At 46.1% G+C, this 25,021-nt stretch overlaps 2 protein-coding genes across 6 annotated transcripts in view; one reads left to right on the forward strand and one right to left on the reverse strand.

The window, feature by feature from the left end:
- Positions 1-3,054, reverse strand: part of Wdr25 (WD repeat domain 25) — a 186,991-nt gene extending 183,937 nt beyond the window's left edge. For both annotated transcript variants that reach the window (XM_004665592.2, XM_045154117.1), the window contains exon 1: positions 2,982-3,054. The gene's annotated coding sequence lies outside the window, so the exon portion shown is untranslated. The remainder of the gene's footprint in view (positions 1-2,981) is intronic.
- Positions 3,055-3,081: 27 nt separating this feature from the next.
- Positions 3,082-25,021, forward strand: part of Wars1 (tryptophanyl-tRNA synthetase 1) — a 39,932-nt gene continuing 17,992 nt past the window's right edge. Inside the window, exons 1-4 of one of the 4 annotated variants that reach the window (XM_045154119.1) lie at positions 3,082-3,217; positions 8,932-9,017; positions 17,444-17,657; positions 20,232-20,340. In XM_045154119.1, coding sequence (XP_045010054.1) covers positions 9,006-9,017; positions 17,444-17,657; positions 20,232-20,340 — 335 coding nt within the window. In that variant the 5' untranslated portion in view covers positions 3,082-3,217; positions 8,932-9,005. Of the gene's footprint in view, positions 3,218-4,090; positions 4,147-8,931; positions 9,110-17,443; positions 17,658-20,231; positions 20,341-25,021 lie in introns of those variants that run through there. The other 3 variants (XM_004665593.2, XM_045154118.1, XM_045154120.1) reach the window with 3 other exon arrangements.

The following is a 25,021-nucleotide window of genomic DNA, read 5'->3' on the forward strand; positions in this document are numbered from 1 at the left end:
TGTATACACTGACACCCGTGAATGCTGAAAGAATGCCTGCAGCACTGTTTATCAGCTATAGATGAGGAGCACATGCATTCATAGCAAGAACAAGGCGAGGGCTGGAAACACAGCCAAGAAAGAGGTCTTGACGCCCCAAGTGGGAAAGCACGCACTCTCATCCTCACACCACCCTGAGCACCAGCCCCTCCCTCTTCTCTGCCAGAAGCCAGACAATCAGAACCAAACCCCAAAGCTGAGGTCAGGTCCTAGGAGGGATGTCCAACCTTTTGACACTGTAACACGATGTTGTCATGTACAAGGCTCAAGAACCAGGAGATGGAATTACAAAAAAAAAAAAAAAAAATCACAAAAATGAATCACAATGTTTTCAGTAAGTTCATGGTTTTGTGTTGGGCCACAGTCATCGCTATCTTCAGCCATACTGCAGCCCACTGGCCAAGGAGGGTGGGCACGCGGGCAAGGGTGGCCAGAGCAACTCTGACCATGGGATTCAAATTTGCTTGTCTCACCCCAAGTGCAGAATTACACAGAACTGAAATTTCTCCTTTAAAAACATCTTCCTGAAGTTCTGAGACACCACACATAATAAATTCTTATCAACTAGTTTTCAATAAAAAGTGTTTTGATATGGAGTTCTCGGTATTTTAATTCTGTGCTGACAGGAAGAAAACAAGAGTACAGGACACAACATGGCCAGTAGAGGGCAGGGTGGAACAGTACTGCAAACCCAGGCCTTGGACCAGCTTCTAAAATCCAAGAAAACACAGTGTGTCCCATAGTATTTTTGGTTTTTGTTTGTTTCGTTTGGGTTTTTTTTTTTTTTTCCCCAAGGTAGGGTATCACTCTAGCCCAGGCTGACCTGAAATTCATTTGAAAGTCTAAGGGTGACCTTGAACTCACAGCAATCCTCCTACCTCTGCCTCCCAAGTGCTGAGATTAAGGGCATGCATGACCACAACCAGCTAAAAATTTGTATCTTATTCATTTTATTTTACTTATTTGACAGAGAAAGAGGCAGAGAGAGAGAGAGAGAGAGAGAATGGGCATACCAGGGCATTCAGCCACTGTAAACGAACTCCAGACACATGCGCCACCTTGTACATCTGGCTTACATGGGCCCTGGGGACTCAAACCTAGGTCCTTAGGCTTCTCAGGCAAACGCCTTAACTGCTATACCATCTCTCCATCTGTCTGTTTATTGTTTCAAACAAGGTCTCACTATGTACATCAATGTGGCCTCAAATTCTGAGATTATAGGTGCAGGACATTATGCCAGGTCAGAAACTGGGTTTTAACATCCTCTGAAGTTAACCACTCAACAACCCTTCCTCTAAATGGCACCGGTCACCTCAGGTGCTCCACTGCCTTACAAGTCTGTTCATCATTCAGTAAATACCTATAGTCAGCCTCCCACAATATGCCTCCCACTAGCAGTTGAATCCAGGCAAGCAACAATGTCTACATGCAAAATTATCATCTAAGATGTGTGAGACCAACTAGCCCTTCTCAGATGAAACTAATACCACACCTTGGACCATTTAATGGAACCACACTCTGCTAAGTCCTCAGCAGGGTCTTGTAGCTAACCTCAAGTGGAGGCCCGGGCACACCCACTACAGCTCCTGGTTCCTTCAGTCCAGTGGAACTCACCTGATTTCCACAACTAGGCTGCCTTGAGCCTAGTCACAAGATTGGATTCCCAGCTACACAGTTTTCTGCCTCTACTCACAGGGAAGGCTCCTCTCTCTAACAAAGCATATAGCAATGCAAGACACTGGACTCCTGACAGTCCATTCCATGCAGAGTTCACTCACTCTTTCACCAAACACTGGTTGAGTGCCGAATCTTAACCCAGTCCCACACACAGGGCACCCACACTCATCATACTCATGTGCTGTGGGGGAAAAGACATACCCCCATCAGTGAGCCAGACAATGTCACGATGTGAACTCAAAAGGAGAAAGCAAAACCGAGGAGAGCTGGGCCCAGAGCTGCCGCTTTACTCAGAGAGGCGGGTCTCTCAGAAAAGACATCTAGGTGATGCCCTGGAAGAACAGAGGTAATTGTGGTGCTGCAGAATGAGTAACAGAACCAAGGAGAGGGTGACAGTATTCAAGGATGTCGAGTCAACGATGATTTGAGAAAACACACACAAATGGAAAAGCTGAGGGAAAAGTAATTTCAGAAGTGATTGCTGCCTTTCTGTAACTAAGAGAAAATAAAGGAAACTTCATGGAAAGGGGGCGTGGTAAACCAAGAGGAAGCAGCCAGACGAGGGGGAAAAAAAAAAGATAGCAGGATTGGAGAAAAAAAAAGCTGAGGGCATTGACATGCCAGCTACACGAGGGCCCGGTATCGTGTTTTGTCCACTGATCCAGGATCCTTACTCTGGACACAGACCTGGTGGGAGAGGGTGTAGATGAAGTAAAACTTAGGATAGGGCTGGAGAGATGGTTCAGCAGTTAAGATATTTGCCTGCAAAGCCAAAAAAAACCCGGTTCGATTCCCCGGGACCCAGATGCACAAGGTGGCGCGTGCGTCTGGAGTTCGCTTGCAGTGGCTAGATGCCCTGGCGCGCCCATTCGCATACATATTCTCTCTCTCTCCCTCTCTCATAAATAAATTATATTTTTAAAAATTTATTTTAAAAAAATAGGATAGTCCCATTCAACAAACATTTCCCGATTTCCTATTCTGTGTCTAGCTCTATGCTGGCCCTGACTTGGGGCGAAAATTTGGCCACAGGCCTGATGGAAGCAACAAACAAGACACCAGGGGTTTTGAAGGCTGGAGAGAAGTTAGCCGCGCTGTCAGAAGTAAGAGGGAAAGAGCTCGCAGCCAGGCGCTCTCGGAAGGAGCGGGAAACACAGTCGGACGAGCGGCGAAGAAACGCCCGCGCGGGGAGGCGGGAGCGCTCCAGAGGCGGCCCGGCCCCGCACCCTCCCGCCCGCCCGGGGCCCGTCGCTCACCACACGCACCGGAAGTGCCCGGTACATCCCCCAAGGCCTCCGGGCCTGCCCTCAGCCGCCCAGTCGCGTTCCGCCGCGACGCCTGGGCCCTCAGCCAATCAAAGGTGGACGTGGCCCCGCCCAACCTGGGAGAACAACCAATGGTGAGGTGGCTATACCGGAAGTGGTTCCGGCCGGACGTCGTTTCCAAGGACGCCCAGAACCCGTGTTTGAGCCGGCGGTGCTGACGCGCCCAATAGGGCCGGGTAAGTGAGGAAAGGGCAGCCGGGGCTCTGGGGGCGAGAGAAAGACGCTGAGGCGGAACCCCGGTCTTGCCGGGCCCTGGAGTGCCTTGCTCTGATCCCGGCTCGCTGCCCGCGAGAGGCGCGGAGCCTGCCACGGTCCAGCTCTCTGCCTTTGCACCGCGGACCGCTCTGTCGGGTCTCCCACTCCTGCACCTTTCTCGAGGAGAGAAGCCCCTGCTTTTCTTTGAGTGTCTGCCCTGGGTCGGGGACGTTGCCTGGACGATCGCGGGGTTGTCCTTCCCACAGAATGTTAGGAAGCTCCCTTGTGCCCATTCTACAGATGAGGAAACCGAGGGAGGGGCAGAGAAGTCGTGTGTGAGAGACAGACAGACTTTCCCACGGTTTCTGAGCGCATATATACATACCCAACCCTGCATTGAAAGCTAGGGCCCTCTTGACCTGAGAACTCATGATCTTTACAACTGCAGTGCGCCAGCTCATAGCTCAACAGCCTCGGGGAATTCACAGTCTGCTCCTCCCCCCCCCGCCCCACCCCTGCCCCCAAACACCACGCACTGACACAATCGCAGTGATAACACGGGTGAGGGACAGGAAGAAGGTGAGGGAAATACACGGCGGCCAAATGAGTGAAGGAGTGGCTGATGCAGTGACCAGAAACTCAGCCCTGGACTTGATCATCTGTCTCGGAGGTTGGTCAAGGGGCTCAAGTGTTTCAGAGAAGCAGCGTGATTTCTAAGAAACCATTAAATGCCCATGACTGAATGGGTGGGTGGGGCAGGGCAGGAAGGGAAGGGAAACAAACTTTCTGAAAAGGAAAGTGAAAGAAAGGAGAATATTAAAGGCACCCTCCGCCTAATTGAGCCATTCTCAGCTGCCAGCTAGCTGCTCCGTGTGACCAGTGGTCACCTCTGCGGTGCCTCCACAGCAGGGTAAGTAACTCATCTCTGCTAGCCCCTGGGCATGTTTTACTGTTACAGTGGGTTTTACCTGCCTTTTATCAAGGTGCTTGAAATCTCAGTTCTGAGGATAAAGGACTGTGTTGGGATTAGGTTGCTGTGTATTTATGTCATCCCATTGGCCCCCCGAGTTTATGTGAGCCCTTGTTCCACAGGGCATATGTGCAGTGTCTCCTTGGACTGTGAGCTGCCATTAGACTTTGTGTCTGCTGTCCTCCTTTAGTAGCCAGTTCATTCATACATATTTACTTATTATTAAGAGAGAGAGAATAGGCAAGCTAGGGCCTCCAGCCACTGCAAACAAACTCCAGATGCATGCGCCACCTTGTGCATCTGGCATATGTGGGTCCTGGGGAATCAAACCTAGGTCCTTAGGCTTCGCAGGCAAGCACCTTAACCTCTAAGCCATCTCTCCAACCCAAGTAGCCAGTTTTATTGTGATGCTCAAAAGAATCTGATCTTGGTTTTATAAGTTAACATCTTCTTCCCCTGTTAAAATGTCCAAGGAGTTGCCAGGGGTGGTGGTGCACACCTTTAATCCTAACATTCAGGAAGCAGAGGTAGGAAGATCATGGTAAGTTTGAGACCACTCTGAGACTCCATGGTGAGTGGCAGGTCATCTTAGGTTAGAGGGGGACCCTACCTCAAAAATGAAAAAAAAAGAAAAGAGAAGAAGAAGTCCATAGGACTGAGGAGTTCATTGGTATAGGGCTTGCCTAGGATGCTACAGACCCTAGATTCAACTTTGAGCACCAAAAAAAGGAAGAAAAAATTTTTAATTGTTTGGAAGGGGAAGTAACCTCTATTTAGACAGAACGTAGTCCCAAAGTTTGGGAATGTTAAGACTTACTTGTCCAAAACATTGCCAGCCACTCTTGGTCCTGGGACTAAAGGCGTGCACCACCGTGGCCAGCTTCAGTTTCTGTAAGGGCTGGATATTCTTATCCAAAACAGTGAGCCCTTACCAAGTGAATCAAGGGGTAGCTGGTGCAGTGAGGTGCCTGAAGACAATGATCCTTTACCTCCTGGCATCTCAGAGCCCTTTAAAAGACAGTGAGCCTGGATAGTCTGCTTCAAACCATGGTCATTCATCCAGTGGATGAGCGCCGATGGACTTTCAGAGATTCCTGGACTCTAGGCTAAAACCTCTGAAGTGAAACTTAATTCTAAGCTAGCTAAGAAGAAATAAGAAGCAAAGGAATTTGGGGGGGGGGGAGCTGTTCATAGAAAGTAAGTTTTCCTTGTCTTTGAGCACTTGGGGAACACTCAGAAAGTCCCCATTCCCCGCCCCCCCAACACCCAACTTAAACACACAGAGAAGATTTAATAATGTGATGACTTGTGAACATACACCCTGTGATCCTGAGAGCAGGGAAACCTTCACCCACTGTTCCCTCCATCTGATTTAGTCCTGTGTACCTCTTCTGAATGGGATTCTAGTATTTAAAGTGCTGTTTTCCTTGGATGCATAGCTGGTTTCGCCAGCCAGCCTGCTACAGTGGAAGAAGACTGCCTGTCCCAGGCTCACACAGTCATTGAAAACTTTAATTTCAATAATACTTGTTTTGGTCCTACTCAGAAGCTACTCCCACCGCCTGTTGTTGTCGAGTTCCCACCCACGCCCCCCCCACACACACACACACATTTGCAGAGGAACAGGCTAAGCAAGTGGAAGTCAAAGCGTGCCGGGTAGCAGGTAAAGACACCAGATGGGAATGTAAAGCCTGGAGAAGGTACTTGGAGACCGACCTTCCTCTCCCCAGGTCTCAGAAGGCTCAGCTCCAAGTCAAGGCTCAGTTAAACCCAAGGCTGCTGTCTAAATTCTAGCCAGGGAATAACCTCAAACTAGAAAAAGCACTAATAGTTTTTATGTCTGTATGGATGGGTGTTTTGTGAGGTATGGGTGTTGAGTTGGGGTCTTTCATGGAGCCCAGGCTGAACTTGAACTCACTTTGTAGCCCAGGCTTTCTTCAAACCTGCTAAAATCCTTTGACCTCAGCCTCCCTATGCTGGGATTACAGGTACACATCACCAAGCCCAACTTGAACATCCAACTACTATAGGTGATGTAAGAGAATACAACCTTAAGAAAAAGGCCACGCATATTGACTTACAAGGTTCATTCACTCATTCAGTGAATGTTTTTATTAATGAGTTGTGTGCCATGCACTAAAGATGCATGGAGGAGTAAACCTGGTGTGTGCTTTCAGGGTGCTGAAGATGGGCGAGCAACTAAACTGGCATCAGTGCTGTAGGAAGGATCAGAAGGGAATGCTCAGGGATCACAGGTCATAGTGACTAGCTTGGCCACAGAGGTTTGGGGTCAGGAGAGAAAGGCTGGGGCTTGAGTTGGAAATATAGTCAGCAGAGTCCAGGCAAAGGGTGGGGGAGGGGGTTGTCCTGTGAGCCCGTGGTGAGGTGAGCTTTGGTAAGAGAGCTTGACTTGGTCCCTGGACTCAGAACCTCAGAGGGATTCCTCCAGATCCCTGAGCCAGGAGCCCCTTGTCCACTAACAGTATGCAGCCACATCAGGGTCTATGGGACCAGGGAGTTCCAGACTGCATGGCGAGTGAGAAGCCATGGTTATTGCATTCACTATAATGTCATTATATTTGACTGGGACAAATATGCATAGAGGGAAGTAGAAACCAGGGTTTTTCCCACTCCCTAGGCCATGGAGCTCTACTCTCCAAATCAACAAACAGCTCACCAAATTTCCCTTTCTGGGAATTGAGATGTTTCTAACTAGGAGAAAGAGAACCTGGCTGCTGCCCCACCCTAGTTTTCATATTAGATTCATTGACTTGCTTGAAGATAGTAGGGCTAAGATGTACCTGCCTTTTAAGTAAACAAGAGCTGGAGAGACGGCTCAGTGGTTAAAAGCATGTGCTTCCAAACCTGATGATCCATATCCAATTCCTCAGTACCCACATGAAGCCAGATGCACAAAATGACACATGCTTGTTTCGTTTGCAGTAGCAAGAGGCCCTGGTGTGCCCATATTCTCATATTCTCTCTCTCTCTCCTTGCAAATAGATATTTTAAAATGAATAACTCGTTTACAAATGGGTAGGTAAAATCAAATGGCATCTGAAATGTGTGTTTGGCTCCAAGAGCTAGTTGTAGAACAATGACTGAGTACTTGAATTTGTGTCTCACCTGCACTCACTTGCTGTGCTGAGCAAGCTTTCTATTACTTGCCACATCCATGAAATGGAGAGGGTAGATCTGTCATAAGAGTCTGGTGAGGCTCTGGTGAATTGGTTCACATGGGATAACTTAGACTAGGAATTGAAGAGATGGTTCAGTGAGTAAAATGCTCATTATGCAAACATGAGGACCCGAGTTCAGATCCCCTGAAGCCATGTAAATGTCAGGCATCATGGAATTCACATATAATCCCAGAAACAAAGACGAAGGAATCCCCAGGCTCACTGGCTAGTCTGGAGAATCAACCTCTGGTGTGCATGTGTACACACACTGCACACACACAAGATGCTTAGACCAGTGCCAAAAGAAAAGTGTCCCGAGTTAGGTGCTCCAGCTGCTTAAGGTAAAGCTGAAATTGGGCAGAGCCCTGGAACCTTCCCTTACAAATCCAGTGTCGGAACAAGACTCGTAATGTGTTTGCATCTTGTTTCACCGTTTACAAAGTGCTCCCACGTCATTTTTTTCTCATTTAATTCTTAAGGTAAAGCTGGAGTTGAGCAGAGCCCTGGAACCTTCCCTTACAAATCCAGTGTCATAACAAGACTTGTAATGTGTTTACATCTTGTTTCGCACTTTACAAAGTGCTCCTGTGGCTTTTTTTTTTTTTCCTCATTTAATTCTTTAGTAGCCCTTGAAGTAGATAAGAAAATTCGTTGGGGTGCCCTTTTCTAGATAAGGAAACTGATACTGAGCAGGAACTTATAGTGGCCCAGTCTCACCTGGCCCAGTCTCACCTGTCCTGAAAAGGGTGCCCTACCGTGTTCAATGTCTTAGAAAATAGTGACCAGTAGAAATCTGTCCAAAGGTTTGCAGTTAAGTAAAGTAGCATATAGAGTGATAGTCCACAGTGTCCTTACTCATTAGGAACATGGAAGAGTAAAGCCTTGTCCTCTGTCCAGCCCTCACTGAGCCTGAGAGCCCAGCAGCTGGCCACCTGGACACCGTTCTCTGTGATGGTGCATGGGTTATGGCTGCAAAGGTCTGAGAATCTATCCCCAAGGGCCCTAAGATAAAGAACAAATAGTAGTTTATTAAATGTTTTCAGCTCTGGTAAACATAGCCTTACATATAATATAGCACATTGGTATTTCTTACTGAACAAACAGGAAAGGCCCTCCTTTCTTTTGGGCACTAGGTAGGGACAGGGGCCATTGCTGAATATAGATGTACTATTTATTATGAAAGCCTTCCTTTGCTGACCTCAGATCAGTACCTCCTTTCAACTCCTTTATTTATTTATTTGAGAGAGAGAGAATGAATGCACTAGGGCCTCTTCCCACTGCAAACAGACCCCAGACACATACACCACACTACATCTGGCTTAACATGGGTGGTGGAGACTTGAACTAGGGCCAGTAGGGTTTGCACTGAGCCATCTCCCCAGCTCTCTGCTTATCTTTTTACTAATGTTATATTTCCTAGTTCTTCCATTATAATTCACCACAATCATTTTTTAGAAAGTCTGCCTATAGGAAAGAAGAAACTGCCACAGCGATCCACTAGTACCTGCCCCTGGTCTCCATCTCCCAATTTCTTTTTCCTCCTCAGAGACTTGTTGTGACTACTGAAGAAGACCTCCGAGCCCTAGCCATCTGTGAGCCGAGAGCGCTGGAAGATGGCAGATGTGCCCAATGGTGAGCCCTGTGCCTCTCCACTGGAGCTGTTCAACAGCATAGCCGCCCAGGGGGAGCTCGTAAGGTCCCTCAAAGCTGGAAAGGCATCAAAAGTAGGTGATTTTATTGTACACTCCAGTACCTGCATCTGAGCCTCCCACATCTGTGGAATTGGGTTGTTCTGAAAGTCTGCCTCTTCCTCAGCAACTTAACTGTTTGGGGTTTTTTTTTTTTTTTCCTTATTGGTCTTTTTGAAGCAGGTTTTCACTCTATCCCAGGCTAACCTTAAACTCGCTTTGTAGCCCCAGCTGGCCTCAAACCCACAACAATCCTATTTCAGCCTCCAAAGTGTTGAAACTAAAGGCATGAGTTACTGGTTGTAGGATCTCTCAAACTAGCCTCAAGCTCACAGTGATCCTCCTACCTCTGCCACTTGAGTGCCGAGTTTAAAGGTGTCCACCACCACACCCAGCTTGGTTGTGTATTATCATTATTTCTTTTATAGTCCAGAGTCCCTGCTTCTCAAAGCCTTGGTAAATGTAGTTATTTTTGGTGTCAAAGAGATTGGTCCTCGGATCCCCAGGGATTTCAAAATCCTTGGATGCTCAAATCCCTTACATAAAACAGCATTGTGTTTACACGTAAGCTACCTTATACTTATAGCCATTGTATTACAATGGAAATTCTGTGTAAATAGTTACACCACTAAAATGTATAGGGAATAGTGACAAAATAAAATTCTGCATAGTCAGTACAGATACAGGCTTTTATATTTTAGCATTTCCTGTCCAACATTCACTAATACAAGGATGTAGAGCTTACAGTTACGTAGCACAGCTTTCCAGCCAGGTTTTCCCAGTTGCTCCCCTACATGTCTCCAGTTCTTTTAGCTGATTCTTTGGGTTTGCACCCTCTGTGCCTTTAGATTGTATTCCTCCATGTTGAATTTTGAGTTTAGGGCTTCCACTGTGGCAATGAGACATGGGTGTTTTCACAAGCATTTCTTCTGCAGTCTCTTCGTATATGCTGAGATTCTAGTGAGATCATCATTAGTACAGGCATTAATTATACTATGTAAACACATACACAGCTGAACCACCAAGTAAAGTGTGAGCACTTTTACTTTCCTGCCTAACTTGTATTTTCTCTACAGTTAATATTTGCCTTCATTTCCGTTTGCCAGCCTTTCATGTTCGAGTGATAATGTGCAGCAGGCGCACACCACACAGCAGTGTTTCGATTAGAGCCAGATCACTTAAATCGGTGGCCCCACAGGCCGCAGTGGAGCTGCAAGATTCCTGGGACTAGTGCGACACAGTGCTCATGTTTGTGTGGCTGCTATGGAAGCATTCCTGCTGCGCTGCCATGCACGTAAACGCACAAGATCTGCATGTAGGGTCTAACACTAGATTCTGATAGTAAGGCTCTGAGTGTGTGTGTGTGTGTGTGTTTGGATTCTGTTTTTGCTTCCTGTTTTGGAGTTGTTGGGTTTTTTAAATTATTTATTTTTCAAATTGAACCCTGCCAGCAAACTTTACAAGGAAATGCCTTTAACCACTGAGCCATCTCTCTGCCCCAGTTTTGGAGTGCTTTGTTTTTGTTATTGAGCTACTTTTCTCATTGCTGTGACCTGACAAAAAGCAGCTTAAGTGCTAAAAGGGTTTATTTTGGCTCATGGTTTAAGGATATAGTCCATCGAGGCATGGAAGGTGTAGCTTCTGGAATGTGAGGCAACTGGTCACGTAGTCCAAGAATCAGAGGTGAACACTGGTATCCCAGCCCATGGGATAGTGCCACCCACATTTAGTGTGGGTCTTTCCTTCTTAGTTACTGGGAGCTGAGGAGCTGGCTCATTGGTTAAAGCATTTGTCAGCAAAGTCTGTCGACCTGGTATGATTTCTTAGCACCCTGCAAAGACTGGCACAGCATCTGGTGTTCATTTGCAGCATCAAGAGACCCTGGTGTACCCACTCACATGCAAAGAAATAAAATTATTAAAGAAAAAAAAGAGGGCTGGAAAGATGCAATTAAGGTACTTGTCTGCAAAGCCAAAGGACCCAGCTTTGATTCCTCAGGATCCACGTAAGCCAGATATACAAGGTGGCATGTGTGTCTAGAGTTCACTTGCAGTGGCTAGAGGCCCTGGTGCGCCCATTCTCTCTCTCTCTCAAATTAAAAAAAGAAGCAGCCGGGCGTGGTGGTACACATCTTTAATCCCAGCATTCGGGAGGCAGAGGTGGAATCACTGTGAGTTCAAGGCCAGCCTAAGACTACATAGTGGATTCCAGGTCAACCTGAGCTAGACTGAGACCCTACCTCAAAAAAAAACAAGATAAATAAATAAATAAATGAAAAAGAAACCATAAAAAAAGAGAAAAAAAAACATACATTCTGATTGGGTGTTGTGTGCACACCTTTAATCCCAGCACTCAGGAGGTTGAGGTAGGAGGATCACCATGAGTTTGGGGCCAGCCTGAGACTACATAGTGAATTCCAGATCAGCCTGGGCTAGACTGAGATCCTACCTCAAAAAAAAAAGAACATTCTGGGGAAATGGCTCAGCACTCAAAGGAGCATCTACCTGCTGGTCCCAGATCCAATTAAGTTGATAACAGCAGTTAACCTCACAACCACTAAGCCAGACTCCCAGATCTCTGGCTTATGTATTTAGTATACTTTTTTTTTTTTAAGTATTTTTACGTATTTGCAAGGAGAGAGGGAGAATGGGCTCACCAGGGCCTCTAGCCACTGCAAACAGACTCCAGACACATGCACCACCTTGTGCATCTGGCTTATGTGGGTCCTGGGGAATCAAACCTGGGTCCTTTGACTTTGCAGGGAAGTGCCTTAAGTCATCTCTTCCCAATCCCCTTGTATACTTTTTAACATTATTTAGAATGTACACCTATTAAAGTAAGTAAGAATAAGGAACTAGGGAGATGGTTCAGTGGATAAAGCACTTGCTGTCAAGCCTGAATATGTGAGTTGGCCCAACATACCCCAAGTAAAAGCCAGGAACATAGCCAACTTTGTAATCCCAGCATGCTAACGGCAAGAAAGGAGAGAGGCAGAGAATTGCCAGGAAATTCACAGACCAGCTAGTCTAGCAAATGCATCAGTGAACAGCAACAGTGAAAATGAGAAACTCTCCTCAAACAAGGTGGTAGGTGAGGACTAACATTCACACACATGTCCATGTTCAAACACATGAACATGTGCACACATGCCCACGCTCACACATATGCAATAAAATAAGTGACAATAAAGCCATGTTCCACATTCCTGTGGCAGTAGCTTCTTACAACCCATTATTACCAAATCTCAGTTGCATCAAGGAGTCACTTAGGGGGCTGGAAGGATAGCTTAGCAGTTAAGGCACTGGCCTGCAAAGCTAAGGGACCCAGGTTCAGTTCCACAGTAACCACTTAAAGGCAGATACACAAGGTGGTGCATGCATCCGGAGTTTGTTCGCAGCAGCTGGAAGCCCTAGTGCATTGCATGCACGTGCTGACTCATCTCCCCAGCCTCCCCTTTCTTTTGGTTCCTCCTTCAGCAGTATTTCCTCACCTATTGTCTTTCAGTTCTCATCATTTTTCCATGTGTATGCATGGCCATGCATGTATGGGTGAGCATGGGTGTAAGGGCATCTGTGCACACATGTGAGAAGATCAGCAGCCAGTGTCCTGTGTTTTCCTTAGTCAAGGTCTCACTGACATGTGGCCTACGAAGCTTGCCCCAAGGCCCCTCCTGTCTCTGTTCCCAGCATTAAGGGCACAGGTGTGTGCCACCGTGCCCAGCATTAGTGGGTGCTGAGCTGCTTGCATTGTAAGCTCTTTCGCCAGCCAAGCCACCTCCACAGCCCCTTCTCCTGTCACTTAAAACTCCCATGCTGCTTTGGCCTCTTGCTGCTTTCCTGCAGTGCCTGCTGCGCTGTGCTAGGTGCAGCCCCTCCTTTCATTGCCAAGTGGTGGTGCTTTTCCTGGCTCTCTCCATCCACCTTGTGCTCACAGTGTCTTCTGGGTGGATTTTTTCTCCTTCCACGTGACAGGCAGTCTCAGGTGCATCGTGTTTCTTATGCCCCAGAGGCCTGAGATGACACTTTAGATGGTTACTGTGCATGGCAGAACCTTGTCGATGTGTTCTACTTTCCTGGAAAGCCACCAGCTTGCTCCTTTGGTTGGAGATTCTTCAGGTTCTGGATCTTTTTCTTTTTTTTCTTTCTTTTCTTTTTTTTTTTTTTAAGTCAGATTCTCCACATTCTGTTGTCCAGAGGGTGTGAGTCTGGCTGCCACATTCTACCACTGAGTGGACAAAGGTGACCATGTGACCATGTTCCTTGTGCCTCGAGTACTATCCTGTTGCTGGCTCTATTGTCCAGTGGCCCTGGTCCAAACACTTGCAACTATGTCCCTTTCCCTTCCCCACAGGAAACCTCTAGATGAGCTGGGCCCAGTGACCAGCTATGAACAGACTTGGAGCCAGCCTTCTGTTTTTATAAGCACTTCCGGCTCCATCCCTCAAGGCTGAGGCCAAGGCTGAGCCTCTGGATAGTCCACAGTGTGCAAGTAGGGTTGCTGCCCATGTTACCAGCACATCTTAGCATTGGTTTTTTTCTCATGTGCTCAGTCAGTTACAGTCACTCCTGAGCTTTCCAACTCCTGGATCTTGTTGCTGTCGCCTTCCGCCTGTCTGCTTTATCCCGTGGGATGCTTTTTTAATCATCTTGCTGATATATTGGGATCACGCATGCATTCAGTCTGCATCTTCAGTGGGAGCATTGGCCCTTCATGTCCCTCTACTCTTAGATCTCCGCATGTTCAGTGAGAGGTGGGTTCCGCTCAGCTGCACCTCCCGGCTGCCTGCTACCCTTCGTCTAGGTCCTGTTCCTTAATGTTATTTCCCTGTGTCTTTGAATAACAGCGCTGCACTAAAGCAGCTTGTGCCATAGGGGGACAAGTCAGAATAAGGTGGGGAGCGCCCACAGTGGCAAGCCAGGTACGGTTGGAACAGGATGGAGGAGGCGGCACTGGCTCACAGGGACGAAGACACCACTTGTGTGGAGAAGCAGCAGCTCGCTCAGCTCAGGAGCTCCTGGCAGCCATCCTCACACCCCTTTGCCTTCACCCTGGCCCATGCCACTCAGTGGTTTCGCCTGTTTGGTTCTATGTAGTAGAATACTGTGTGGTCTTTTGAGTCTTGTTCAGACAGTTTTAAATTCAGTTTCACTGTTGTGGCCCATTTTAGGCTGAAAACAAAACAAAAAAAAAAAAACAAGTCTACTTATCTGTTTCAGTCCTGTTCCAGATTACAGACAGTTCTAACTGGTTAAATGTTTGACTTTTACAGAACCTTCTGCAATCAGAATTAGACCAGATAATGTATGAACTGTCAACACAGCTAGTGATTAAAAGATACTGGCCACTGTGTACTTTAAAGCAAGGAGAGTCTTCCCCTAGATAATTCTGCAGATTAAACTTGCTGAACAGTTATTTTATTGCCAGTGCTGGATTGAGGCACTGCAGAACCGGGAGGAATAGAGTAGCCTATCTAGTGTGCACAGACGTCTTATCTCATGTAAGTTGTAGCCATGTATATTGACTCCATAAAGTAAACTCAGTTTGAAGTGCTGATCCTCCCAGAATCACAGCCCTCCGTGGCCTGGGTACTGTGCCTGGTGAACAGTTTTGTGGACGGTGTTGATCATGGGAGTTCTCCCCTGGGAAGTCCGGTTTTCAGTGTGTTCTGCATAAAGTCTGTGTGGCAGTGCTTGTATTTCCCTAGGCCAGCCGACCATGCTGTGCATGTGCTTGTGTTCTGGTCCAGCCAAGCCAGTTACCAGACCAGAGCTGCAGAACACAGCATGACTGACTGGCTCCATTAGGCCTGCTCTTGGAAATACTGCATTTTCCGCTGGCTACTGGGGGCTTCTAGAAGAGAGAAAGTTCTTTAATACAGATTTCCAGAGTCCCAATGATATGTTTTATATTTCCTTGTCTGATTTTTTTTTATGGGATTAGTTTCTTTTTTAAAATTGATTGATTTTTTTTTATTAAAAGGTTGCACACATAGACCCCCCCCTTCCCAGTTCTGCTGAGGGTCTTCAGTGAGGTTACTGGTATTCATTGTGCAGTCTCTGCAGGGATGGGGAAACATGGTGCCCCAGGCTAGTTCCACCCGCCCTGAGGCTCTTACAGGCTTTCTACCCCTCTTCTGCAATGCTCCCTGAGCTTTGGTGGGCAAGAGAGAGCTCTGATGTAGTATTGCTTTGTCTGTGGACTCTAATCTCTGTTTTTTTTAAAAAAGATTTTATTTATTTATTCGCTTGCTTACTTGAGAGAGAATGGGCATGCCAGGGCCTCTAGCCACTGCCAACAAACACCAGACACATGTACCACTCTGTGTGTCTGGTTTACATGGGTACCGGTGTCCTTAGGCTTTGGCAGGCAAGCACCTTAACCTGTCAGCCTTCTCTCCAGCCCCTGGATCTCTGTTTTTATGAGGTTTGAGTGATCACAGTGTCTGTCACCATTTCCCTGGAACTGGTTTTCAATGTATCCATGAGAGCAGTATTGGTGTCGCTGCTTCCCATATAATAACTTCTGAGGTCAGACAGATGAGGTGGAGGTGACCCATCTCCTGGTAGACAGTTAGCTCTCTCTTCTTATTGTGTCAATATATCCTTGTACCCCCTTTTTCTCCTCTATGCCCCACTCAGGTAGGGTCCCAGTTGCCCATACTAGCCACAGGGGAACCAGGCCTTTTTCTTGTTTTTTGTTTGCTTATTTTATTATGTTTTTGTGTTGTTTTGGGGTTTAGAAGTGGGGGTTTTGGGGGGGTTGTTTGTTTTTTGTTTTTAGAGACAAAGTCTCATGTAGTCAGACTGGCCTAGAACTTATTTTATAGCCAAGAGTAACCTAGAACTCCTGATCCTCCTGTTTCTATCTCCTAACTATTGGGACTGCTGGGATTACAAGCTTATGTTTGTTTTTTTTTGTGTTTTTTTTTCTTTTCCTCTTCGAAGTAGAGTCTCACTCTCAGTCTAGCCCAGGCTGAGGAACTGACTCTGTAGTCACAGGCTGACCTCAAACTCACAGAGATCCTCCTACCTCTGCCTCCTGAGTGCTGGGATTAAAGGTGTGCACCACCACACCCAGCTTGTTTTTCTTATGTTTATCTTAAAAGAATAAATATATGAACACTTGAAATAGCTTGAGAGGACCCAAAGGGAGTGCTGTAATTGTTTCTGAGCCTCCTCCTGAGAGCCTGCATCTTCTTGCCCTTCCTGCTTTCTGGACATGTACTGGATTTGCCACCACTGTCCTGTGGTCACTGGTTCCATGTCTATAAATTTCCGTCCTGTATAGAATATAAAAACAAGGTCCAGGGCTGGAGAGATGGCTTAGCGGTTAAGCGCTTGCCTGTGAAGCCTAAGGACCCGGGTTCGAGGCTCGGCTCCCCAGGTCCCACGTTAGCCAGATGCACAAGGGGGCGCACGCGTCTGGAGTTCGTTTGCAGAGGCTGGAAGCCCTGGCGCGCCCATTCTCTTTCTCTCCCTCTATCTGTCTTTCTCTCTGTGTCTGGCACTCTCAAATAAATAAATAAATAATTTAAAAAAAAAAAAAAACAAGGTCCACTATAGAATCTGGACTCCATTAAAGCAGCTGTCATGCCTGTGCTCTGGCATCCATATTGTTTGAGAAAACTTTAGCATAGTAGCCTTGTCATACACAGTAGTGTAGACTGTGTCACGGCTACTGTCGCATGGAGGTTTGGGTAGTAACCCATGCCACTGGAGTACAGGTACCGTAAGTGCATTTGAGCCCTGTCTGTCTGTCTGTGGAGGGCCAGCTCCTTCACCCCCCCAAGTCTCATTCCTCTGCTAGAACAGGACAGTAGTCCCCATGATGCCCGCTCCTCAGGGTTGTTATGAAGCCACATGAACACCGTCAGAACAGTGCCTGCCACATAGTAGGCATTTTGTAAGAGCTGTTCTAGTTACTTCTTTCATTGCTGTGTCCAAATGCCTGATGAAAGGAACATAAGAGAGGGCGGGTTTATTCTGGCTCACCATTCCAGGGGTACAGGCCCATCTTGGCAGGGAAAGCATGGTGGCAGCAGGGACGTGAGGCAGCTGGTCCTGTTGCATCCTCAGAGAGTAGCGAGTTTAGTGCCAGCGCTCACTAGCTTTCTCCTTTGTGTTCAGCTCAGGACCCCAACACACAGAAGAGGGCCACTCACACTTGGGTGTTTTTACCTCAATTAAGCCAGCCCAGAAGCTCCTTCTCAGATATGCCCAGAAATTTGTCTTAGTGGATTCTAGGCCCTGTTAAGTTGGCAGTATTCATTGTCAGTACTTTTAGCTTTCACCCTTACATGTTTTTGTTTTGTTTTTAAACATTTTTATTGACAACTTCCATAAATAATCACCTTTATGTTTTTTTCTTTAGGATGAGATTGATTCTGCAGTAAAGATGTTGTTATCATTAAAAATGAGCTATAAAGCCTCCATGGGTGAAGATTACAAGGCTGACTGCCCGCCAGGGAACCCAGAAGCTAAGAATAATAGTGTCCCACATGTCACAAAAGCTAATGAGGATTTCGTGGACCCATGGACAGTACGGACAAGCAGTGCAAAAGGCATCGACTATGACAAGCTCATTGGTAAGTCCTCCACTTTCTTCCCCAAGAACAGCCCTAGGATGGAGAAGTGACTAGTGCGCTGGTCCAGTGGTGGTGCAAATCGTGTATATTTGCAACTGGTTTATGCACTTAGTTTTATTTGTAGCTGTCATATAATAATCGTATGTTCATAAGGCAGTGCGATCTTCCACACATGCACATAGTATGTAATGATCAAATCGGAGTGGCAGGTTCACCATCTTCCTGGTGAGGGCATTTAGCACCCTCTCTTGTAGCTGTGGTAAAAGGTACAGTTCATTAATGTTAGCACCAGAAATATTCCTTCTTTCCCACTTAACTTTCCACCTGCTAACCAGCTTCGCCCATCTTCCCCCCTCCCTGCCCTCAGCAGCTTAGGAGGTATTTTAAAGTCCACATACAAGAAGATCATGCAGTGTTACACACATACCTATATACCACATTTTCTTTATCCACTCAGCCATCCATGGACACATAGGTTGAATCTATATCTTGGATGTTGTGAATAGTGAGTGCTGCAGTCAACAAAAAGGTGTTTCCTTCAGCACAGCAATTCCATTTCCCTTACTATATGGTTTTTCTTAGTTTTAAATGAATCACAAGTAAAATGAAGGTTCTACACCAAGAAAGAAATAGATCCTACTAAAACCCTTCAATTGTATGCTATATTCCAAAATGATTATTTTAAAATAAAATAACAGGGCTGGAGAGATGGCTTAACAATTAAGGTGCTTACCTATGAAGCGTAAGGACAGCTTTGACTCCCCAGAACCCACATAAGCCAGATGTGCAAGTTGGCGCCTGTGTCTGGAGTTCGTTTGCAGTGGCTAGAGGCCCTGGTGCACCCATTCTCCCTCTCTGTCTGTCTCTCTCTCCCATAAATAAATAAACAAATGTAAATTTAAACAATAAAATAACAGCAAATCAGACACAGTGCCACATGCCTATAGTACAGTTCATAGTGCAGGAGGATCAGGATTTCAAGATCATCCTTAGCTGTGTAGCAAGTTCAAAGCCAATCTAAAATACATGAGACCCCTGTCACACAAAAAAAAAACTAAACAAATAACAATATAAAACTTATTTCAAAATAATAATCTGAGGGAAACAGCTTAATAAGTTTCTGCTTGTTTGAGTTTTTGTTTGTTTGTTTTTGTTTTTCAAGGTAGGGTCTCCCTCTAGCCCAGGCTGACCTGGAATTCACTCTGTAGTCTCAGTACTTTGGAAAACGTAGTGAAATAGACATCCTTGCTAACAAGTCCTTACTATCACATCCTTCCTTAAGGGTCTTCATGATTATTTCAGATCATTAACAATTGTTTAAAAGAAACAACTTCCAGCACTCAGGAGGTAGAGGTAGGAGGATCACCGTGAGTTCAAGGACACCCTGAGACTACAGAGTGAATTCCAAGTCAGCCTGGGCCAGAGTGAGACCCTACCTCGAAAAACCAAAAAAAAGAACAGAAAAGAAAAAGAAACAACTGCGCTTGGTATGGTGATGTATGCCTTTAATCCCAACACTTGGGCGGCCAAGGTAGGAGGAGTGCTATGAGTTTGAGGTCAGCCTGAGAGTACATAGTGAATTCCAGGTCAGCCTGGGCTAGAGCAAGAATCTTACCTAGGAAAAAAAAAAAAAAACTAAAATATTTATATGTGTACATCAAAGCTATTTCCAGTGATTAAGTGTAGGCTATCAGTGAGGGAGGAATTGCTTGAAGACACATGAATTCAGTTCAGCAATTCTACGAAAAGTCATGGTTGGGCTGAGAAGATGGCTCAGTCATTAGAGTGCTTGCCTTACAAGCATGAAGACCTGAGTTAGATCTTCAAAACTCACATTAAAAAAAGATACCACCACTGGGCGTAGTGGCGCATGCCTTTAATCCAGCATTCGGGAGGCAGAGGTAGGATGGCCGTGAGTTCAGGGCCACTCTGAGAATACAGAGTGAATTCCAGATCAGCCTGGGCTAGAGTGAGACCCTGCCTCAAAAAAGAAAACAAACCAACAACAACAAAGATCACAGGCATGGTGGTTCACTTGCAATCCTGGTGCTGGGGAGGCGGAGACAGGCAAGTCCCTGGGCTTCACTGACCGACCATTCTGGCCTGCTGGGTGAGTTCTAGGTCCGTATTTCAAACATGGTGGACAGCACTTGAGGAGTGCCATCTGAAGTTATCCTCTAGTCTCCACACACGCTTGCAGTCATGCTACACGAAAAGACTCATGGTTGTCAGTGAATATAAATTATTCCTTACAAGCAGCTGTACGTGCACGTATGTGTGTGTGTTTGTGGTTCTCACAACTTGCAGCTACACGCTGTTCTCCCTGAGTCCGGTCTCGGACAAATGGCACTTTGATCTACAGTTTGATCCTAGTGCTGATGGCTATCTCAGCTGTGTAATATGCCAAGGACCTTTCACTTTGCCTGAGGGAGAGGTGAGCCCTAGCCAAGACTTAGAGATGGGGGTCATTATGGTCTTGCATGGGTCATGCTTCCCTTCATTTCAGTGTGTCAACTCACGAAGCCCTCTGGCACCTGAGAACGTCATCTCTTCTGTCGCTCCTTGTTTTTCCAGTTCAGTTCGGAAGCAGTAAGATTGACAAAGAGCTGATAAACCGAATAGAGAGAGCCACCGGCCAGAGACCACACCGCTTCCTGCGCAGAGGCATCTTCTTCTCACACAGGTCAGGGGCCACCTCTGCTCTGGGTCCAGAAAGTCCTGAGGCCCTAGGCAAAGTGGAGAGCTGTGAGCAGCTGGAATATACTTGCGCTACCAGGAACCCACGGAAGGGTCACATGGTTCCATCACCCTCAGGTCTTTAGTTGATTCCTTCGTAAACTACTCACCTGACAAGGCGGAGGTCTGCTTCTGGCAGACAGATCAGCTTACATGCTGTCAATTGTAAATACAGTGAAATCAAAAGTTTCAGGCTAGAGAGATGGCTTCATGGTCAGGGTGCTTGCCTGCAAAGCCTAAGAACCCAGGTTTGACTCCCCAGAACCCACATAAGCTGTGTGCACAAGGTAGCACATGTGTCTGGAGTTTGTTTGCAGTGGCTGAGGCCCCAGTGTGCCAGTTTTCTCTGTCTATCTGTCTCTGTCTCTGTGTGTGTGTCTCTCTCTGCCTCCCCCCCCCCTCTCTCTCTCTCTCTCTCTCTCAGTAAATATTAAAAAAAAAATTAATTTCACAGGCCTAGGACCTGTAGTTCCCACACAATAAGCAATAAGCTTCCTGAAGCAACTACCCCCTTCCTCCTATTCATGAATGATATCAAAAGAGAAACTGGCAGAAACAGTGTGGGACAGAGTGTGGCCTCTGACCACAAATCCATGCAGATAACATCTAGAAAAGGTTAGGTTCCAAATGACTTCCTGCCTCTCCCATCCCATAGCTTACTGGAGTTGAGTTGGGGCAGGACTGTGTTTTTAAGATTTACTCCTGGAATTTATAATCTGGGGCCAGGGCGTCCTGTGCTGCTTTACACTTCAAAGAGCACCTAGGGCAGAGCTCAGCGAGCTGCCTGCACTCTTCACATCATAGCCACCAAGAACCCTAGGCACTGCTTAGCCCATTTTGTAGGCAACATGTAATCAGTATTTTCCTTATCTGAGAGTAAGTTCTATCCTAAAATTTACTTTCCTCCTACCTCTGCCTCCCAAATGCTAGGATTAAAGCGTGTGCCACCATGCCTGGCTTATAAAATTCACTTTTTTAAAGGTATATAATCAGCGGGGTTTTTTAATATATTTACTTATTTAAGAGAGTGGTGTTTTTATACTCACAGTTATTCATGAGGTTATATGACCATTGCAACCTGAACTTATAGGACATTTTCATCACCCAAAAAAGAAACCTTTACCTATTAAAAGTCACTCTCCTTTTCTCCTTTCCACACCGCAGGTAACCACTAATCCACTTTTTGTCACTGACTTTTCCTAGTCTTGGCGTTTTATATGAATGGGGTCACAGGGCAAGTGCCCTTGTTTCTTTTGCTAAGGATGTTTTCAAGGCTCCTCCATGCTGCAGCATGTAGTATGCTGCTTAGTGGACCTTGAGCCTGTCCTGATAAGTTCGTTTTCCTCTGGCTAGAGGCAATTGGTTTTGAGACAGGCTCTCACCATGTAGCCTAAGCTAGCCTCAAACTCCTCTTGCCTTAGCCTTAGCCTCCCATATGCTGGGATTATTGACATGTGCCACTATGCATAGCCAGTCCATTTTATTTAACATTTTAAGTGGACTGAGCACAACTTTTAAAAGCTTGGAATGCTTACATTTACAAAAGTTGGATAAGATTGTCTACCACAAAGCCCTTTTATTGTTTTTTTGTTTTGTTTTGTTTTTTGAAGTAGGGTCCCACTCTAGCCAAGGCTGACCTGGAATTCACTATCTAGTCTCAGGGTAGTCTCAAACTCATGGCAATCCTCCTACCTCTGTCTCCCAAGTGCTGGGATTAAAGGTGTGTTCCACCACGCCTGGCTAATAATGTTGTTTTTATTTAAGTTGAGAAGCAGAGCTCTTTTTTTATTTTGTGGTTTATCAGGGTAGGGTCCCACTCTAGCCAGGCTGACCTGGACTTCAGGCTGGCCTTGAATTCATGGCAATCCTACCTCTGCCTCCTGAGTGCTGGGATTAAAGACGTACATCACCATGCCCAGTTGAGCTCTTTCTTTTTTGTCTTTTTTCGTAAATAAATATGTAAAACATAATCAGAGGGAAGATTTTAAGAAAATTGTATTACAAGTGAAAAAAGTTTTGGCTTTACAAGTTTAGTTTTACCTAGTTCCCTATGGCTCATCTTATTTTTTTTTTTATTTTTTAACTTTTTATTGACAAACTATATGTATAGACAATAGAGCATGATCGTAATTCCTCCTACCATTCTCCCTTTCCTCCCTCACAAATCCCTCCTCCACTGAGTTCATGAGTGTGAATGCTGGCATCCTCGTGCCACAGAATACGGGAGATCAGAGAACAAGCATCTTGGTTCTTGGTCCTTGCCTTTCCCCTTGTTTGAGGCAGAATCTCATTGTTCTTGCTGTATTCACTAGGCTAGCTGGCCTGCAGACTTCTGAGTAATTCTGTCTGCCTCCCTTCTCACTGGGGATTGCAGATGCTCAGCTACAGCATCTAGCTGTGTGCATGGATTCTGGGAACCTGAACTCAGGACTCATACTTGCATGGCAAGTCAGGCCGTTTGCGTTTTGGATTGCTTGGCTTTGGGTATTAGGTCTCAGAAGCCATTGTCTAATTCACAGTACTAAAGAGTTACACCTGTGTTTTCTTCTCATTGTTTTGTGGTTTTGTTTTTATGTATCCTTTGCTTTTGTTTTGGGGTGTGTGTAATGTGGTGTGTGTGTCCTTGTGGCACCCCACGCATTTACCTGCGGTGGCCAGAGTGAAATGTCAGGTAACCCCCTTCATCACTCTTCCTCCCATTCTTCTTTGAGCCAGACTTTCTTCCTGATCCCAGAGGTTGCCATGTTTTCTTGAGCTCCAGAGATTCCCAGGTCTCTCTTCCCCTATGGGACTGGGGTTGCAGGTACCATGGCCATGCCCAGCTGCTTCACTCATATAGGTCCTGGAGATTCCAACTCTGGCAGTCTCAGGCCCTCATGCTTGCACAGAAAACACATTTAACACTGAGCCATCTCCCCATCCCAGTTGTGTGGTTTTAACTCTTGTGTTTAGTGTTGGTGCTTTTTAAAAATATTTTTTTAATTTATTTATTTATTTTGAAAGAGAGAGAGAAGTAGATAGAGAGAATTGGGCACATCAGGGCCTACAACCACTACAAATGAACTCCAAAAGCATATATCACCGTGTGCATCTGGCTTATATGGGTCCTGGGGAATCAAACCTGGGTCCTTAGGCTTCTCAGGCAAGTGCCTTAACCACTAAGCCAGCTCTCCAGCCTGCTTGTGCTGTGTGTGTGTGTGTGTGTAATAGGACTCCAATTTCTTCATTCTTTTGCAAGTGAATATACAGCTGACATGATACCATTTTAATAAGATAATTATTATTCTCTTGAATTTTCTTTTTTGGTTTTTCAAGGTAGGGTCTCACTCTGGCTCAGGCTGACCTAGAATTCAGTCTCAGGGTGGCCTCAAACTCTCAACGATCCTCCTACCTCTGCCTCCCTAGTGTTGGGATTAAAGGCATGCGCCACCATGCCCGGCGCTCTTGAATTTTCTTGACATACTATTGAAAATCAACAGTTCTGGGACTGGAGATGTGTTCAGAACCTGACAAAAGGTCTGCAACCACACACACCTATGATCCTAGCATTCCTGAGCCAGAGACAGGGGAATCTGAGTTCAAGGCCACTGTAGGCTACATGACGAGACCTTGTCTTATAAACAAGCCATGTGTGGTGGTATATACCTGTAATCCCAGCACTTGAGAGGTAAAGGCAGATTAGGAGTTCAGGGACATCCTCAGTGATATATTGAGTTCAAGGTCAGCCTGGCCTACATAAGAATTTGTGGCGGTGGGGGGGCAAGAATGGTCACTCGTGTCTATAATCTTAGTATTTTGGGAGGCTGAGCTAAGAGGATCTTCATGAACTAGAGTCCAATCTTGGCTCCAGAATGAGCTCCAGATCAGCCTGGACTAGAATAAGACCCTGCCTAAAAAGAAAAGAAAGAAGAAAGAGAGAGGAGGGAAAAGGTTAGGGAAAGGGAGCAATGCTATGGCCTTTGGCTTGGATCATGGGAAAAGGCCTTGTTCTTTTTAAATATTTTTGTTGATCTTATTTATTTACTTGAGAGAAGGAAAATGGGCATGCCAGGGCCTCTAGCCACTGCAAACTAACTCCAGATGCATGTGCCACCTTGTACATCTGGCTTTGTGTGGGTACTAGAGAATTGAACCTGGATCCTTTGGCAAGTCTCTTAACCACTAATCCGTTTCTCCAGCCTGAGAACAGTTTTTTGACTGTTTGTTTGTTTGTTTGTTTGTTTGTTTGTTTGTTTGTTGAATAGTCCAAACTGGCCTTGAACTCTTGATCTTTCTGCCTCCACCTTCCCACCCACCTTGGGATTGCAGATGTGAACCACCATGCCTGGCTTTAGAATATTATTATCTGGACTCCCTTGTCCAGGCCTCTGGAAAAGGTGGTTACTTCTTACTGTTTGGTAAACTTTGCCCAGAAACAGAGAACATTCATACCCAAGAGTGTTGGTTGGTTTCACACTTTGCTGGATATCAGAATCCCATGGAGAGCATATTAAATACTAAGATCCTCAGATGTCATTGTCTTCAGACAGAGGCCCAGGCAGCTGTGACAGGCAGCTGTGATTGGAAGCAGCTCTGCCAGGTGGTGCTGATGCCTACCTAGTAAGGTGGAGCCTAGGAGCAGACTTCTC

The sequence above is a fragment of the Jaculus jaculus genome, chromosome 7 (genome assembly GCF_020740685.1).
Source record: "Jaculus jaculus isolate mJacJac1 chromosome 7, mJacJac1.mat.Y.cur, whole genome shotgun sequence".
In the NCBI taxonomy this organism is placed as follows: domain Eukaryota; kingdom Metazoa; phylum Chordata; class Mammalia; order Rodentia; family Dipodidae; genus Jaculus; species Jaculus jaculus.